Source organism: Periplaneta americana, chromosome 13 (genome assembly GCF_040183065.1).
Source record: "Periplaneta americana isolate PAMFEO1 chromosome 13, P.americana_PAMFEO1_priV1, whole genome shotgun sequence".
Lineage (NCBI taxonomy): Eukaryota > Metazoa > Arthropoda > Insecta > Blattodea > Blattidae > Periplaneta > Periplaneta americana.
The window spans coordinates 29,370,838-29,388,856 of NC_091129.1; the positions used below are offsets into that span (position 1 = coordinate 29,370,838).

Below are 18,019 nucleotides of genomic sequence, written 5' to 3' on the forward strand. Positions count from 1 at the left end.
AGCGTAGCTGCCGACATGCGAGCGTGGAAAGATAAAATGTATTCATTGTAATATGCCTGCACGAAATATATGTATTCCCATTGTAATACAACGGTGCAACATGTCCTTATCGAAGTCATTGAGATTTGTCACATAACGATGTCGTTTGATTGCTTCCCTAGAAGAAGAAAATTTCACAAGATGTTCTGTAGATTTTAGCTCTTTCTCGAAACCTTGTTTACATTTCGTTTGCAAATTCCACACATATTTGCAGTCAGATCATGAGATTTTCTAAAATCGATGGTGGCAATTTTTCGGAATGTTCCGCAAGATCTTTAAGAAAGTTATAACACTGTAAGCAGTCTTTTGCTGTGACTTCGCAAATCAGATAGTCCCATTCGTTTGCTTTTTTTAATTGGTGTAGGCCTACTTTAGATAGCAGATGATCCAGCCTCACTCTCCATAATGCCAAAACGAATAAACGAAATGAATAATAATAAAACAATACAATATACAATAATTTAAAGAGCAATGACACTGCATAATTAACACGCTGCTTTCGATACGGCTATCGGTAAAATACCGATGTTGCGTTTAAAATCGTAATGAAACAGAAGTGCTACGCATTCTCATACGCACCACCATTTGACACCGCGTGACCTATGCTGATTGAAGACATGCGTGGGCTGAGGTAGAGATAACACATTGACTCGCAACATCGCGCGAAGTTTTAAGGTTCGCGGGGCGGAGGGAAAAGACATTCGATTTGATCTTCGGATTCATTTTCTACTGAAGCGGAGTTTAGTCACATAGTGAGCCCTTCTATACGGTATCTCATACGAAACTGCACTCAATACAACCGTACAATTGCACAACACGCATGGGATCCCCAAACGTGAAGGGGAGAGGATGGTATTTTTTGGTGAAAAATTAGTAAATTAAAAAAAAAAAAGTTCTTTAAAATACTCTGTGATATGTGTGGAATGCATAACATTACATTTTGTGGGTATTTGTGCCCTTATCGGATGTTGAGTCGCCATTTTTAAACTTCCTGTGTTATGGATTTTTAAATCACTCGCCCACTTTTATTGTTGTTTCCGGTAAATTAAATTTTCAATTTTTTTTTCTGTGGAATGCATTGCATAACATTTTGTGGATATTTGTGCCCTTATCGGATGTTGAGACGTCGTTTTTAAACTTCCTGCGCTATGGATTTTTAAATCACACGTCCGCTTTTATCGGTTTCCTGTAAGTTCATTTTTTTGCTATATTGCCAGACAAAAATGGATATAATTTCTGAACTATTAAAGATGCATGCATGAAATTTAGAACACACCTTCTTTAGACTATTAGGAAACATTTCTCTATAACAGAATTTTGTTAATTGATTTCATTTTAAAAATACGTCCGTTTGTTTGCAAGAAAGGAAATCAGAAAATTGCTATTAAATTTTAATTATTTATTTTACAAACATAGGGACTAATATCAAAATTCTGTTATAGACTGTTTGTAGAACATGCTTTTGCAAATACATGAGAAAAAACTGTTTGAATCTATCTTTAAAAACGGTTTAGATATATCGGTTTTAGTACAATCCTGCATTGGGTATATTTTTTTTAAATTTGGGCACCCAAATAATTTTTTTTAATATTTTTATTTGGTTGAGTTACCACAGCTATGAGCTCTCTACATACAAAAAATTAATATTTTACACCAAATAGGAAAAAAATTAAAAAAATATATCATCCGCTCCCCTGAAGGGGAATCGGAGATCAGAGTGGGCGGCAGACGGAGACTAACATCGACCGGTCCACATGATGTAGGTCGGTAAACCAAACCAATAACAACTCTGTACATAAAGGAGAATAAAATTAAATTGTGATTTGAATAACACATATGAGAATTTACTCACCTATGGTTGTGATAACGATGATGGAATAGAACAGGGCTCCAGCGAAGGACCACTGCACCACGTTCTCGTCCTCGGAGCCGTCCCAGCCGTCGGACTTCATGGACCTCAGAAGTTCCTGCTCGAACATCTTCAGGTTCTGCCTGACATCAGACGTCCATTTCTCCTCTTGCAACACTTCTGTCGTTTGGAACAATTTCCACAAGGCCTCTGTTACGTTCAAACGTATTTTGCTGATATTCTGTTTCACCTGAAATACAGAAAAACGCAATGTGTGTTCATCGTTATTCAAAATTAGAGGTTTCAGCATTTTCTACAGACTATCCACTATACTGCCATTCATGAGACTTTTTCCTACGTCTCATCTTCTTCGTGGCTACAATATTTTGTCTGGGTGCATGTAATATTTAAATCATCACCTCTAATAGTAACCTAGTCTTAAAAATACAATTATTAGGTGACGTTTCTTAAGCACAAATCCTTCTGGGTCGCTAAATGCCCCGCACTCCATGAATTAAGTCGCATAAAAATAAGTATAGTTCTGGATACACTCCAGCCTATTGCTGTACTCTACTCACCCTAATGAATTTTAATCCTTTTGACGTGAATATTTACGTCTTTAAAATCGGAATATTAGAAAAAGTTGGGCGACAATAAAAATGGTATAGAACTTTAGCTAATATCTAAAAAATTATAGCAAGAATGTGAAAACTGACTTCGATAACCGCAAAACAGAAAATAACAATAGTTATTTGAAACCCACGCGCATACGCGAGAAGCGGGAGGGGCATCAGCCATTTTTTGTTCTTTCGCTCTGAGTCATGTGCCCAGTGTTGACAAATTAGCCGTTTTCCAGTTATATCTAGCTTTTTTTAAGCACAGATAGCCGAAAGAAATTTAATCTAGCCGTCACACAGTGGTCCAAAATCCATATTAAGGACAAAAGTAAAAAAAGACATGTAAAAAATGAAATAAAACCCTTAAATTATTTTTCCTATATAACTGAGTGGGCTGCCTCCGTGGTCTGTTGATCAGCATGCTGGCTTCTAGATCAGGAGGTCCCGGGTTCGATTCCCGGGCTCGGCTCTCAGTGAAGAAGAAGAATTCCCTGGGTGTCTAGAGTCTGGAAATTTGTATGAATGTGTGATTGTGAGTGTGCCGGGTTAATATTAATTAACCAATCATCACAAATATAAAAATACATCAGGACTGTCGCTGGGCAGTAACCTGAACACGCGTTTCAGCGTCACATTGTTGACAAGTAACTCCATCTGTTAGCACAACCATTAATTATCTAATAGATGCTATAGAGTTACCAAGAACGAAAAAAATATAAATGTATATAACTGAGTAACGCCCAATTGATTTTCTTAATCAGCGTAGGTGACTGCAGAGCGAGATAAGAAGCCGGTAACATGCCACATTTCGCCACCAAGCATTCTTACTCAGCAAGTGCCGCGAGTCTGCCGTTTTCTTTGTGCTGTAACTCTGTTGTAAGTGGTCGATTCCATTCATATTTGGTATCAATATGTCAAGTAATTCTTTAGGTATGTAATACTGTTTGTTTTTGTTACATTTAATGTTATTATAGCATTTCAAATTAGCGACAAAATATAAATATAACCATTGAGTACAAACTTGGCTAAGGTAGAGAAAAAAAAATATCCTTTGTTCCGTCCCAAAATTATTTTTTTTTTCACTTCCTCGAGTATTTACCTCTATTTTAAATAGAGTCTTAAGGTGCGCAGATTTGCGGAAGTAATAAATAATGCTCACTATTATTTCCAGGTACAGTAGTGCAATATTTCTCGATTGCAATTATTTAAATATCTGAGAACCGAATCTGCTTCCCAAGTACAATTCCGGCAACTCAATGTGAAAGATTGTTAATTTGTATCAAATAAGCTTCCCGAGTCCCCAAAAAGGTGCAAGAGTACCTAAAATGTTTCATTTTCCCCATATGATAATTTATAGTTGGAGAGCAAAAGGATAAAGAATGAGTTTTTTTTAAACGAAATCATCATTGGCTTAGAGCAGGTATGCTCATTCTCTGACTCCCGATTACGTTCTGTAATCACAACCTTCGAATGTAGAGCGTGCTGTTCCTCGTTCGAAGCTCGATGGATGACTGCGGAAGGCAGTTCAAGTACTTAGTAAACGTACGAACATTGAGGGACAATGACACAGTCAAAACCTTCTGTAAGCAAAGAGTTTGGGAGAAGACTATTTTTCTTGTGCGTTCGGTGAAAACGTAAAGTGTTTAGTATGTTGTAAAGTAGGCCTACTGTAAAGAATACTACTGAGCAACATAAAACAACATTATAGGGTCTGCCACCCAGAACATGCCGAAGTAATACAGAAGTTTTTTCTGTAATTGTATCCATATACCAACTTTATTATTATTATTATTATTATTATTATTATTATTATTATTATTAGGACTATTATTATTATTATTACTATTATTGTTGTGATTTTATTCCAGCAGAAATACATGTTTTGATAAAATGGTCAGGGGTCCAACGTGCACTACAGTTTCAAGAATTGAAAGCACTTCATGAAAGGTCAAACATTGAAGACAGTCGAACAATTCAGAGTCTGTGTTTAGGAGCAAGTTATGTAGTATGTTGGGAAGGCACTAAAACCCTTCACGGATGGTTAACTTCTAAAGAGATGTATGGTTTTTTTTAGTTGGTTATTTAACGACACTATCAACTACTAGGTTATTTAGTGTTGATGAGATTGGTGATAGCGAGATGGTATTTGGCGAGATGAGGCCGAGGATTCGCCATAGATTACCTGGCATTCATCTTATGGTTGGGGAAAACCTCGGAAAAACTCAATCAGGTAATCAGCCCAAGCGGGGATCGAACCTGCGCCCGAGCGCAACTTCAGACCGGCAGGCAAGCGCCTTAACCGACTGAGCTACGCCGGTGGCTGAAAGAGAAGCATTGTGCTTGATCAAAATATAGTTAATTATATCTCTGTAGCCTACTGGAACAGTTCAAATGTGAATTCACAGAACATAGATTTAGTGATTTTCAACGTATGGAGAATGATATTAATCTTTTTGTTAATCCTTTCATAGTAAATTTAGTACAGTCCGTGAGAGTGCAGTTCCAGGACGAGTTAATTGATCTACAAAGTAACGTAGAATTCTGAACTAAATGCAGAGAATATGACTTGACAAGCATTATTAAAAAAATGAACAAAACGAAATATCCCAAGATGAGCTTATTCGCTGCCACTATATTAGCTACCTTCGACTCGACATACAGTATGTGTGCGAACAATAAAATGATTTTCGAGAATGAAGGTTGCTAAATCGAAACATAGATCGCGATTAACAGATGAGCATCTTTTGAGCCAGCTACACATTGCAGTAAATTCGTTGGAAATAGATTTCCGATTACTTGCGAAAAGAATGCACATGTTGAACAGACCGTAATGTATGGTGAAATATGAAAATAACATTATCTATGATATAATAATATCATAACTATATTAAATACTGTTTAAAAAAATGTAATAACTAATATTACAGTGTATACTCTTTTCTTTTTCAAATTAAGTTTATTATCAGTATTTGTAAGAGTGTAAGAACTATGCCACAGGCTGTGCTGCAATGTACAATGCAATGTAGTTGCGGAGCCCAGTCCGTACGCTGTGTGTGTTTTGCAGTGCAGCATCATCCGTGTAATCGGTGCTTTTACAATTTTGAGCATACCTGGCTTAGAGAGTTACTTATTAAATTAGGTTCTCATCGTGATAGTAATGAAAATTTAGAGAACACTTACCCCAAGAAAAAGTCGTGGCTGTCCAAGAAAGCTTTTCCATTACAGCAAGTATGAGGTCGAAACAAAGACAATCCAGAGAATTAGAGCTTGTATATAAAACAGGTTTACTACCTATAACCACTGTATAAAGTTTCACGAAAATCTGTTGGACAGAAGAAAAGGTACTAATTTTGTCTAAATGCATCCTCCCATAAGAGTCAGTTCCCCTTATACCAACGTAATCAAAGTTTGTATACAAAACAAATGTACTACGTGTAACTACTGTATAAAATTTCGTGAAAATCTGTTACATAGGAGAAAAGTTACTAATTTTGTCTAATTTAACTCCCCTATAAGGGGTAGTTCCCCTTACACCAACGTAATCAGAGTTTGTATGCAAAAAAAGAAATGTATTACCTGTAACTACTGTATAAAATTTCATGAAAATCTGTTATACGAATATAGGAGAAAAGTTACTAATTTTGTCTAATTGCGCCCCCCCCCCCCATAAGGAGTAGTTCCCCTTAGACCAACTTAATGAGAGCTTGTAAACAAAACTTACTTGTTATCTGTAACCACTGTGTAAAATTTCATAAAAATCTGATACATAGGAGAAAAGTTATTACTTTTGTCTAATTGCACCCCCCCCCCTATAAGGAGTAGTTCCCCTTAGACCAGCGTAATGAGAGCTTGTATACAAAACTTAATTCTTACCTATAACCACTGTGTAAAGTTTCATAAAAGCTTCTCAACCATATAATAAGAGGCATTTCCCATATTTATTCTGCGTTTAATTTCCTCCCGAGTGTCATTTATATTTGTTACTGTTGCTCCAAGATATTTGAATTTTTCTATCTCTTCAAAGGATAAATTTCCAACTTTTATATTTCCATTTCGTACACTATTCTGGTCCCGAGACATAATCATATAATTTGTCTTTTCGGGATTTACTTTCACACCTATCTCTTTACTTGCTTCAAGTAAAATTTCTGTGTTTTCCCTAATTGTTTGTGGATTTTCTTCTAATATAGCACGTCATCCGCATAAACAAGGAGCTGATGTAACCCGTTCAATTCCATACACTCTCTGTTATCTTGGACTTAAATAATAATAATAATAATAATAATAATAATAATAATAATAATAATAATAATAATAATAATATATTAGGCCCACTTGACAGGTCATATAATAGGATGAACCCTTCTTCAATACTAGAGGCTTTTCAACCCGCCTTGGGAATAAGGAAATAATTTGCCCTGCAACAGAAAATATTTAAATACAACAGTACCTACGGTGTTGTCTGCTAGAATTGCGTAAAACACGTGAACTCTGTTTGAATGTTTGAACTGACCGGTAACGGCTACAGTTAACCGAGTAACTTCGGTGCTCCGCTACCAAGCACATAAACCGATAGAACCGAGTAACTCAACAGTTCTACTCACTCCGTCCCCAACTCTAGTAGGTACACTTTTCTCTGAAACTATATAGGTCTATCAGAACTTCACAAATTTTTATACTAATGCTTTTGATAAGTGTCTTGATATAGCCAGTTAACCATTAGGACATTTCAGGGCATAATTTGTGTTTTCTAATTCATAGTTCATAAAAATCGTTTGCTGTAATTTTTTACATTTAGAATTTGTTTTCCTTGGGAATGGTGTAGTTTTCTATCAAACTCTTTCACCTATTGTATATAGTTAAACGTTCTGTACCTCCACAAAAAATTTCAGACTCTAATTGAATAGTTTTTGAGAAAAGTGTACCTGAAATGTAAAAAATCAAACTTTCGGGAGATGGCAAAAAAATTATATAAATGGTTATTTTTAAATACTAGCTATAAATATTTGATAGTACTGGGCTCAGAAACCATTTCATAATGGGCAGTGAAAAATTTGTTATCGTAGGTAATGTAGTTCTAGAAAAAACTGACTTTCTTTTCAACAATGATTAATCATAAAATTGACCTGGGAACTCCACCAGGTGTCCTTAAATAGTATTTCAAGTAAATTAACTGTAACTATGCAAATATTCGGAGCGTTATAATGGTAAAAGATACAATTATTGTTACGAAACATGAACCGATTGTAATAAAGATGCTCACCCTCAAGACACTGATGTTCTTCAAATTTCTGATAACTTCTTGTAATATTTATTTAAATTTTCTTAGCTATCAATGTGCCTTATCTTCAAAATAGCACATCCAATATCCAATTCCTCAATATTTTGTTTCAATTACACATCAAATTACAGAATTTAGAAAATTTAATGAAAAGTACGTTTTCCTAAACATAGGTTCGTTAAAGTTGTTCATCAGAGACTGTGAAAAATTACACACTTCCGGTTTTTGTGTAATGACAAGCATATTGCAGTACTTAGCTTTGAATGTACTGCTGACGACTTCGTGGCTATAACATATGATCAGAACTCTATGACAGAAAGTTTCATTCCTGGTTACCCCTACTGTCACGACATGCACAGATTTAGAGTTTTCAAAGCATAAAACGGCTTTAAAATGAAGTCACGATAGAATGCAATCAATTTTAAAACGAAATTTAGTTGAACACGCACACGGACTACGTGTAAACACAATCTGTCTCCGACGCTTTCACTAGAATTAACTGATGTGGAGTTCTGTTTACTTTAATCACAATACAAGCATAAATACTGTAGCTCCAGCTACACAGTTAAGTTACACAAAGCATAAGGAAATTCGCTGGCCGGATGAATAAGCTTCTTCTTTTCACGTCAGAGTATCGAATCGGTTTCAAACTTCGGAGAGTTGTTAGGGTATTTTTCAAACAGTATTCATGCTTTCTTGCCATTATTTCAAAACTTTACATAATTCATAATCACTCTTATCAGCAGAGCAAAAATTAATGGATAATTAATTACTATGCCTTATCACCAGACATCGAGATTTTGGACCCGATAGAATAAGTTTACTAAGTCCATACTATAGGCAGCTTTGTCACTGAGTATGAGGTGGATGGGAGTCGGCAGAAGGAGAGACATGTGTACATGAAACCAAGTTCAGTCCAGTCTGCTGGTGCTGTACAGTCACATTCCAAAGAAAGACAACTAATTTATCAAATATTAAAATAAAAACCTACAATGCGAAATTTTCAAAATAAATTAATATGCATTTCCTTTCGGCTTCTTTCATAAGCACATATACAATACTTACACAATATACATAATAAACATACATAATAGACACAACTTATGATGCACAGTACATGATATCCCCACATTATATGCAATATACGTAAATTACCCAATATATTTACAATATAATGTAATGAGAATTATTTATGTTCTGCTCAACTTGTTTATTTTCCAGTTTTCTCTTCTAGAATACTGTTCGAACTGTTTACAATGTACTACAACACACATTATCAAGACCTCAAAACTAAATTTTCTTCGGTTGTCGGCAAGACAGAGTTTATATTTGGAAAAGTTCCGCTCTGCATCACTTGATGTAATGGGTGCAATACGAAAAAAAAAAAGAAAAAACACTAAGGGTGCTATTCATAGACATTTCGCGCTACGAGCGTACTAAGCTAGCCCCGGCTATCCACTGGTTACTAGTACAGAATTCAAATCATATCCTATCGCTAACACTGGTTTATGAATACGAAAAACGCTGATCATCCACCGGAAGCCCGCGCTAAAAATGTCTATGAATACGGCCCTAAGTCTCTTGGTATATTTTTCCATGAAAGCTTTGAAATTAGGGTTGTTTACTTTTTTAAGTGGTATGTTTATAGCTACCATCATTTCACATAGATCTAAGAAGAACTCAGATTCTTTATTTGTAAGCGAATCTGACACAGGTGGAATTTCTTCCCTCTTAAGAGACAAAATATTTACGTGTGAAATGTGTTGTCGGGAGTTGCAATGGGTCTCAATGTATCGTGTTTTGTCTCCCCTTAGTTATATGTAACATGGTCCCCATTAACTTCAAAATAATCACTTCCGAATTATGCACAAATAAATGCGTCTTAGAGCCTTTCACTTTTGGCATACATACTGTTAATTATATTCTTCGACTAATCAGATAGATAACCACATGCACCCATCAAAAATAGACTACTATCTCCTGCCCTCTTTCTGACAAAGTGGACTAGGTTTACGGGACTGTTTTTATTATCAGAACAGTACCTCCAATCCCTGCCTTATGAGTATGACTGAGTAAATAAAGCACATGGGATAACAGGTAGGTCGCTACCCTCATTGCCCCCACCCACTACCGTCCTGATTTCCAACTTGAAGGCTCACTGTTTTCATCTATTGGGTCTAAAGTCTCTAAGCCTGCTTATCACATTTTCACAAGAACATACTTCACAAAAAAAAAAAATAACAGAATAAATTTGCAGAATTATTGCTGAGGCTTTAGATCAATGTCTTTTTACTCTGTACTCATATTTTCTCGGAGACTCTTCTTCGATCCTCTGATTCATTCATTCATAGTGTTCTGCCCAAGGGCAGGTCTTTCACTCCAAACCCAGTTTTCTTCAATCTTTTCTACTTTGTGCTTTCCTCTTTGTCTCCTCATAGGCACTTTCCAATAATGTGGCCTCCGCGATCTCCAGATTTCAATCCGGCCGACTTTTGATTGTGGGGTTACCTTAAAAAATGACTTTTCCTGACACATTCAACAATCCTACTGCAACTGAAAGATGCCATCTCGCAAGAAATTGCCAATATTCCAAGACATTATCTACAAAATGCTGTGCATGGTGTCGCAGACAGAATGCTATACGTTGAACAAGAGAACGACGGACATCTTCCCAATGTTTTGTAAACCCCGTTGTTTGCCCAACGTTGTGATTTTTTGTTTTTTCCCTATCTCACATATAGTATTTATGGTGGTTTAATGTTTGAACTGTCTTTTGAAATACCCTATACATCTAGGTCGTTAGTCTGTTGTGTCGTTTCTGGCTGAGCTGTACTGCGCTTTGCCCTGGCATTACTGTGGCCTGCTGAGTGACGCGTGTCAGGTACTCTGCTTGTAAACATTACTATAATACAGAGCGTTCGCCTACGGGTGGGGCCGGGAAAGCAACATGTGCTGATACGCCGCTTTGTGCGCGCAGTTGTTGAGACACGCTCGACAATCAAGGTCGACAAGTTATCAGTTGTGAACCAGCTGTTGCAGTGTTGTTACGTACAGTGCAGTTTCTTGACACAGTTGCTTAAATATTCAGCGTGTGTGTAAAATTTGTGAACAATGCAAAACGCAAAATTCACGCTTGAACAAAGAGTTTTTATGTATGATGCTTATGTGAAAACAGAGTCATGTAGAGAGGTGCGTAGGCAATTTGAGTTTGAAATATCCGGGTGCTCCAATTCAGGGTAGAGAAACTGTTAGACGTCTTGTTAACAAATTAAGGACAACAGGGTCGCTGAATGCTACAATTCCTAAACGAGTATTGACGGAAGAAAAAAATTGATGAAATCAGTGCACCATTTACACGCTCTCCTAATAAACCTCTAAGACGTGTTTTACAGGAAGTTAGTGTTTCAAGAACATCGGTCTTTAATTACTGCTGCTAACTTTAAAATTAAAACCCTACACAGTGAGTATCGTGCATGAATTACGGCCTGGAGACAACGAAAAACGAGTTCAGTTTTGTAATTGGATTTTACAAAGTATTGCGGACGGTATTGTGAATCCTCGTTTAATAATTTTTTTCTGATCAGGCGTGGTTTCATTTACGAGGTAATGTTGCCTCACAGAACAATAGGTATTGAAGTACAGAGAATCCCCATTTAATTCATGAGGTTCCATTGCACGACGAAAATATTGGCGTTTGGTATGCTGTTACAGCGAAGCGAATTATTGGGCCCAATTTCTTTCAGGATAGAGTAAATCCACAAAGATATCGCACTCAAATACTCGAGCCATTTTTCTAAATATTATCAGATGATGAGAAACTCAATGCATATTTCCAACAAGATTCAGAAACAGCCCATGAATCCATGAACGATATAAGTGACGTTTTTGGAGAAAGGATTATTTTTCAGGACATGGCCGCCACGTTCCCCCAACCTTACAGTGTTATTTGTAGGGAACTATAAAAAAATAATGTCTATAGGAATAATCCCCACAGCATAGATGAACTGCAGGCGAATATAACAAGAGAAATTAGGAAAATTACCGAAGATGAACTTATTCTTGTGAATGTTAATTTTATTAAAAGATGCCAGAAATCTGTGGGTTCAGATGGACATCATTTTCAACATCGCCTATAACAAGGTTAGTACTACGTAGAAAAATTCTCATGTGCGTGCTATTAGTATAGAAAGCGGAAGCTTAGGGAAAGATGATTCCCGCAAGCGACAACGTAGGCAGGCCGCTTTCCTGGCCCCACTCGTAGGCGAACACTCTGTACATCGCAAGGCTAAACTTTGAGCAATACTTTTTCCTAACTGATTCTTAGGAACTTACAGTGCTAGTTTAAAAAAAATCCCTCCAAATGTAAAGATGTATATCGTATAGTCCTCGAAGGAGAACGTAGCACGAGACAAATTACACGATATACTACGGTGCAATTAAATTAATCAGGTACGTATATAAGAGAGTTTCTGTATATATTCCGTCAGTTGCAATCTGTTTGATTTTGACAAACATGGACTATGTATATCCTGCTAATTAGAACCATGTATACACATCGGATATATTAATTAACGACTAGCATCAGACTCCAATCGCGAATTCTCCTATGAATTATTTTCCACTTCAATATTGCCATTTATCTGCATGATGGATCTCATCTCATGAAATCGTTTTACCATCAGAAAGGACCAATTGTTACTAACCTGATAAGAGGCTGAGATCAAATACAAAACTACAGGGTGTAAGAGGTATAAGTGCCGTTCTTTTCACAGTCGTCAGGGACTGTCTACAGCAGGCCTGCACAAACGGCGTTCATCGAGCGCGACCGCCTACCGGAGCGGGAGAGCCATCCAAACAGCTCGCCGGAAAGGTACGTCGGAATGACATGTCTGCTAAAGGTAGAGGAAAATCAACGAGCTATCTGGTGTAGTGTGTATTATCAGAGCTATTTCACTTTGCCTATCTACGGCTACATAATGGAGGAACCTAAAAAACGTAAAAGTGAACATCAGGCAAATTCTTTCAATATTACATAGGAAAATGATTATTTTTTTCACAGCAGCTGAAATCAATACTCATCTGCCACAAAAGTTTGAAGGAAAGAGGAAAACATAATATAATGCGTCATTACTAATCCACATATAGAGATACGATGGTTTTATTGGTGATTTTTATTGGGTTATTTTACGACACTGTATCAACATCTAGGTTATTTAGCGTCTGAATGAAATGAAGGTGATAATGCTGGTGAAATGAGTCCGGGGTCCAGCACCGAAAATTACCCAGCATTTGCTCGTATTGGGTTGAGGGAAAACCCCGGAAAAAAACCTCAACCAGGTAACTTGCCTCAACTAGGAATCGAACCCGGGCCACCTGGTTTCGCAGCCAGACGCGCTGACCGTTACTCCACAGGTGTGGACTTTGTTGGTGAAGATCGCAGTAAAAAAGGTTGAAGAGTTGAAAGTTGCTTTATTACATGAGGTAGGGTACGTTAGAATTTATTAATCTTCAACAATTTAAATATCTCTCTTCAGGGAAAAGGCCAGCTCATTGTTGATATGTTGAATAAATTACGGGATTTCAGTCGTAAACTTACACTTTTCGTAAGTCACTTTCGGAAATGAAATATGGCTCACTTTCGAACGACAGGAACTGCTCGTGATGAAGCCATGTTAAACGATTATGTGCAAATATTAATTTAAATTAAAAATTAATTTAATTCTTGGTTCCAAGATCTTGTCTTAATTGGAAAGAAGTTTAAAGTTATCATAATAAATTCATTCAACATCAGAAGAAACAGTGTCAAATATAACATTTAAGTGTGCTTAAATGCGACAGATTCAAAATTCCGGCACACGGGCGACGCTGATATAACCTCGGAGTCGTTAAATAAAACATAACATTTAACATTTAACGATTTACAGCTTGAACTTATTGATCTCCAATGTGACCCAAGGGCTAAAGACCATTTAAATAATACTACTGGTTGAGTTTTACAAGACTAAACCTTAGCAATAATATCCATGACTACACAGGCTGGCTGTGAAAATGATTGCTATGTTTGGCTCAACATGTGAGCAACTGTTTTCTATAATCAACTTTAATAAAGGCAGGCATCGAACATCTGTAACTGATGTTTCATTGCGATCAGTAGGCCTACTGTTCCTTTCAGCTGCCAACAGCATAAAACCCAGTTTTCATGCACTGATAAATAAAAATGTAACAAAATGTTATTGTGAATTTAAGTAGCTATAGAATTTCTATTATTTCTGTAAAATAAATGTTTCCTTAATAATTAATAATTGTCCAAGATAGTTTTGTAAACACTGAACGGGAATTCATTTCATGAACACCTTTTATGTACATTTTGTACGAGATCACCCCTTCTTTCAGTCCACCCTTATATAGAGCGCAGCCAATATCTGCATTCCGCTCATGAGCTGTGAGCCGGCTCGGAGAGCGCAAACCTAGTGCAGACCTGGTCTACAGGATCAAGAAACGTCCATTCAACATAGGGTTAAAACTTAATAGTTTTCCCAGAAAAAATATTTTTTCTCTTATTTTATTGGCGTTATACTGCTTATATCGTTAGTAAAATTACGAAAACAATTACATCAGTAGGCTTATCTAGCAAAGAGTTAATATTAGTTCAAATACATACTTGTATGTTATATTACGTTTTCGTGAAATTAAATAAAATTGCATGCTTAAATTTGTTAATATTCTGGCGTGAGAGACGTGGCAACGTGTTCAGCAGGCAGTACTCTGCATAGACGTACGTACATGTCAGCTGAGTTCAAGCTCCCTGTCCATAGATCTACTGCAGAGCGGATTGAAGTTCAGTACAGGGTATTCGATAAACAAATTACATTGTCATTTAGAGCTTAGGAATATCGTATGTTATTAATTAACGGAGAAATCGTCGTAATTCAAGTGAGGCAAGAAGATGTACTGTCAATGTTTTCCGCAATGAAAGTTACCTAATCGGCGAACTTTTATAGCAGTTTTTCAACTATTATTAGAAACTAGGAGTCTCTTACCTCGTTTCGACAATCACACAAATAGAAATTTCTTAAAAAAATTACTGCTTTATGGAAACGGGAGAGATTAAAATGTTGCATTTAAAAAAAATTCGTGTGATTTTGTCCAGTAAACCATTATTGTGTATTTTTTAGACGTACAATAAAAACTGGACCAATATTGCCAATATCAGTCCACACCTGTGGAGTAACGGTTAGCGCGACTGGCCGCGAAACCAGGTGGCCCGGGTTCGATTCCCGGTCGGTACAAGTTACCTGGTTGAGGTTTTTTCAGGTTTTTCCCTCAACCCAGTATGAGCAAATGCTGTGTAACTTTCGGTTCTGGACCCAGGGCTCATTTCACCGGCATTATCACCTTCATCTCATTCAGACGCTAAATAACCTAAGATGTTGATAAAGCTTCGTAAAATAACCTACTAAAAATAAATAAAAACGCCAATATTGTTAAATAAAATGGAAAATTACGATAAAATTCTGTTAATTAGATTTAAAGTTTGTATTTGCTGCTCGTTTTATGTAGACAACGGTCCGTCCCCGCATTAGAACAGAGCATCTGTTTGTACCGGTATGTCTGTACCGTATACTTGTAAATTCCCTCCTCCCCATCCAGCAACGTTTCCAAACGCCTAATATTGTAAACTTTAATAATTAGTTAAACATTTCGATTAGAAAAAAATTATGAGGACTTTTTTCTTCCTTATGACATGAACAATCATCAGTTAAAATAATGGCACTCTGTATATGTTAGGGTTCGATTACTTGCAGGAAGGAAGATTATATGACTCATAAAGAATTTATTGTGAATTAAGTTCCGGTGTAAGTGAAGACCTAGTCTTGATTCAAATTCTCGTAAGTAGCGACCGTACTTTGTCCCTCGACGCTACAAGGTTTAATATTACTGCAGTTTTTAAGTGGAATAAGCGCTGGCTTCTCACGCAACTTATATTTTTGGTCAAGTTGGGCAGAGCAAAATATGGACCGCTTTAACAATTACACTAATATTTAAAATATAAATTATTTACACTATGATACGCTATTTTTACTATTTACACTAACATAAAAAATGTCGGCCTACAAGCATACATTATTTACACTTTTATGTACAATGCTGTATATTGTAATGCAAGGTATTTTATTTAACACAATGCAATACCGTACTTACTTACTTAAAAATGACGTTTAAAGAACCCGAAGGTTCATTGCCGCCCTCACATAAGCCAGCCATCGGTCAATATCCTTAGAAAGATTAATCCAGTCTCTACCATCACATCCCACTTCCCTCAAATCCATTTTAATATTATCCTCCCATCTATATCTCTGCCTCCCCAAAGGTCTTTTTCCCTCCGGTCTCCCAACTAACTCTCTATATGCATTTCTGGATTCGCCCATACGTGCTACATGCCCTGCCCATCTCAAACATCTAGATTTAATACTCCTAGTTATGTCAGGTGAGGAATACAATGCGTGCAGTTCTGTGTTGTGCCACTTTCTCCATACTCCTGTAATTCATCCCTCTTAGCCCCTAAGCACCTTATTCTCAAACAACCTTAACTTCTGTTCCTCTCTCAAAGTGAGAGTCCTAGTTTTACAGCCATATGGAACAACCGGTAATATAACTCTTACATAAATTCTAACTTTCAAATTTTTCGAGAGCAGACTGGATGACAAAAGCTTCTCAACCGAATAATAACAGGCATTTCCCATTGTTTAATCTGCATCTAATTTTCTCCCGAGTGTCATTTCTATTGAAGGTACTTGAATTTTTCCACCTTTTCAAAGAATAAATGTCCAACTTTTATATTTTTCCATTTCGTACAATGTTCTAGTCACGACACATAATCATGTAAGTACTCTGTTTTTTGGAGGTTTACTTCAAAATCTATCTGCTTACTTACTTACTTCTTCAAGTAAAATGTCCCTGTTTTCCTGGAATTTCCTAATGGCATATTCTAGAGCAAAGTTAAAAAGTTAAGGAGATAGTGCATCTCCGTGCTTTAGCCCGCAGTGAATTGGAAAAGCATCAGACATAAATGGCCTATAGGGACTCTGCTGTAAATTTTACTGAAACACAATTCAATTAATCGAACTAGTTTCTTGGGAATACGAAACTCAATGAGAATATTATAGAAAACTTCTTTCTTAACCGGGTCATATGCATTTTTGAAATCTATGATTAACTGATGTACTGTACCATTATACTCCCATTTCTTCTCCAATATCTGTCGAATACAAAAAATCTTATCTGTAATCGACTTACTACGCCTAAAACCAAATTGGTGATCCCCAATAATTTTATCTACATTCGGAGTTAATCTTCTCAAAACAATATTGGACACAATTTTGTATGACGTCAATAAAGTTGATATTCCTCAGAAGTTACTATAGTTTGCCTTTTCCCCATTCTTCAAGATATGTACACTTAGGCTATGGACTCTTTCCATTGTTCTGGTACAATTTCCCTTTCCCACATAGCATGTATAAGCTTAAAAATTGCATTAGATAATGCGTTTCCACTCTATTATATTAATTCTGCTGGAATTTGATCGACACCTGAAGACTTGTACTTCTTCAGATTTTCTATTGCAATTTCGACTTCAGAAAGTGTGGGTTCAGGTAGCCTCTATAAATGGCTCAGCAGTTTGTATTTGATATCGAATAGCCTATTTATTTTGTAAATAGAGTATAATAGTGTAAACCTGCTTAATCAATGTAAGTCCTTTATAAAAGTATAAATAGTAAAAATAGCGTAGTCTACAAAGTGTAAAGGGACTGTCAGATATTTACTAATTTCAAATGCCGATTGTCAAAAATCTGCTTTTTGTCTCTAGAATATGATCTTCCTTGAAATATTACTTTTGTAGAATATTGTTCTTTTTATTATAATACATTTTCCTTCATTATGTCAATCATTTCTTTGATCCATATTATCTTTTTAACACTAAATTTAACTTGTTTAATTCCTAGAATTACATGTATCTAAACATCTACATTTTGCTCTTACCATTATTATTATTATTATTATTATTATTATTATTATTATTATTATTATTACTATTATTATTATTACTATTATTATTATTACTACTACTACTACTACTACTACTACTACTACTACTACTACTACTACTACTACTACTACTACTACTACTACTACTACTATTATATTGTTTTCTTTATTACTGTTATTTATATA

General features: G+C 36.1%; 1 protein-coding gene across 5 annotated transcripts in view; it reads right to left on the bottom strand.

Annotated features, from left to right (window-relative positions):
• Nucleotides 1-18,019, bottom strand: part of galene — a 758,695-nt gene that overhangs the window by 367,063 nt on the left and 373,613 nt on the right. For all 5 annotated transcript variants that reach the window (XM_069842980.1, XM_069842981.1, XM_069842979.1 and 2 more), the window contains one exon: nt 1,892-2,138. In XM_069842980.1, the coding sequence (XP_069699081.1) occupies nt 1,892-2,018 (127 nt within the window). In that variant the 5' untranslated portion in view covers nt 2,019-2,138. The remainder of the gene's footprint in view (nt 1-1,891; nt 2,139-18,019) is intronic.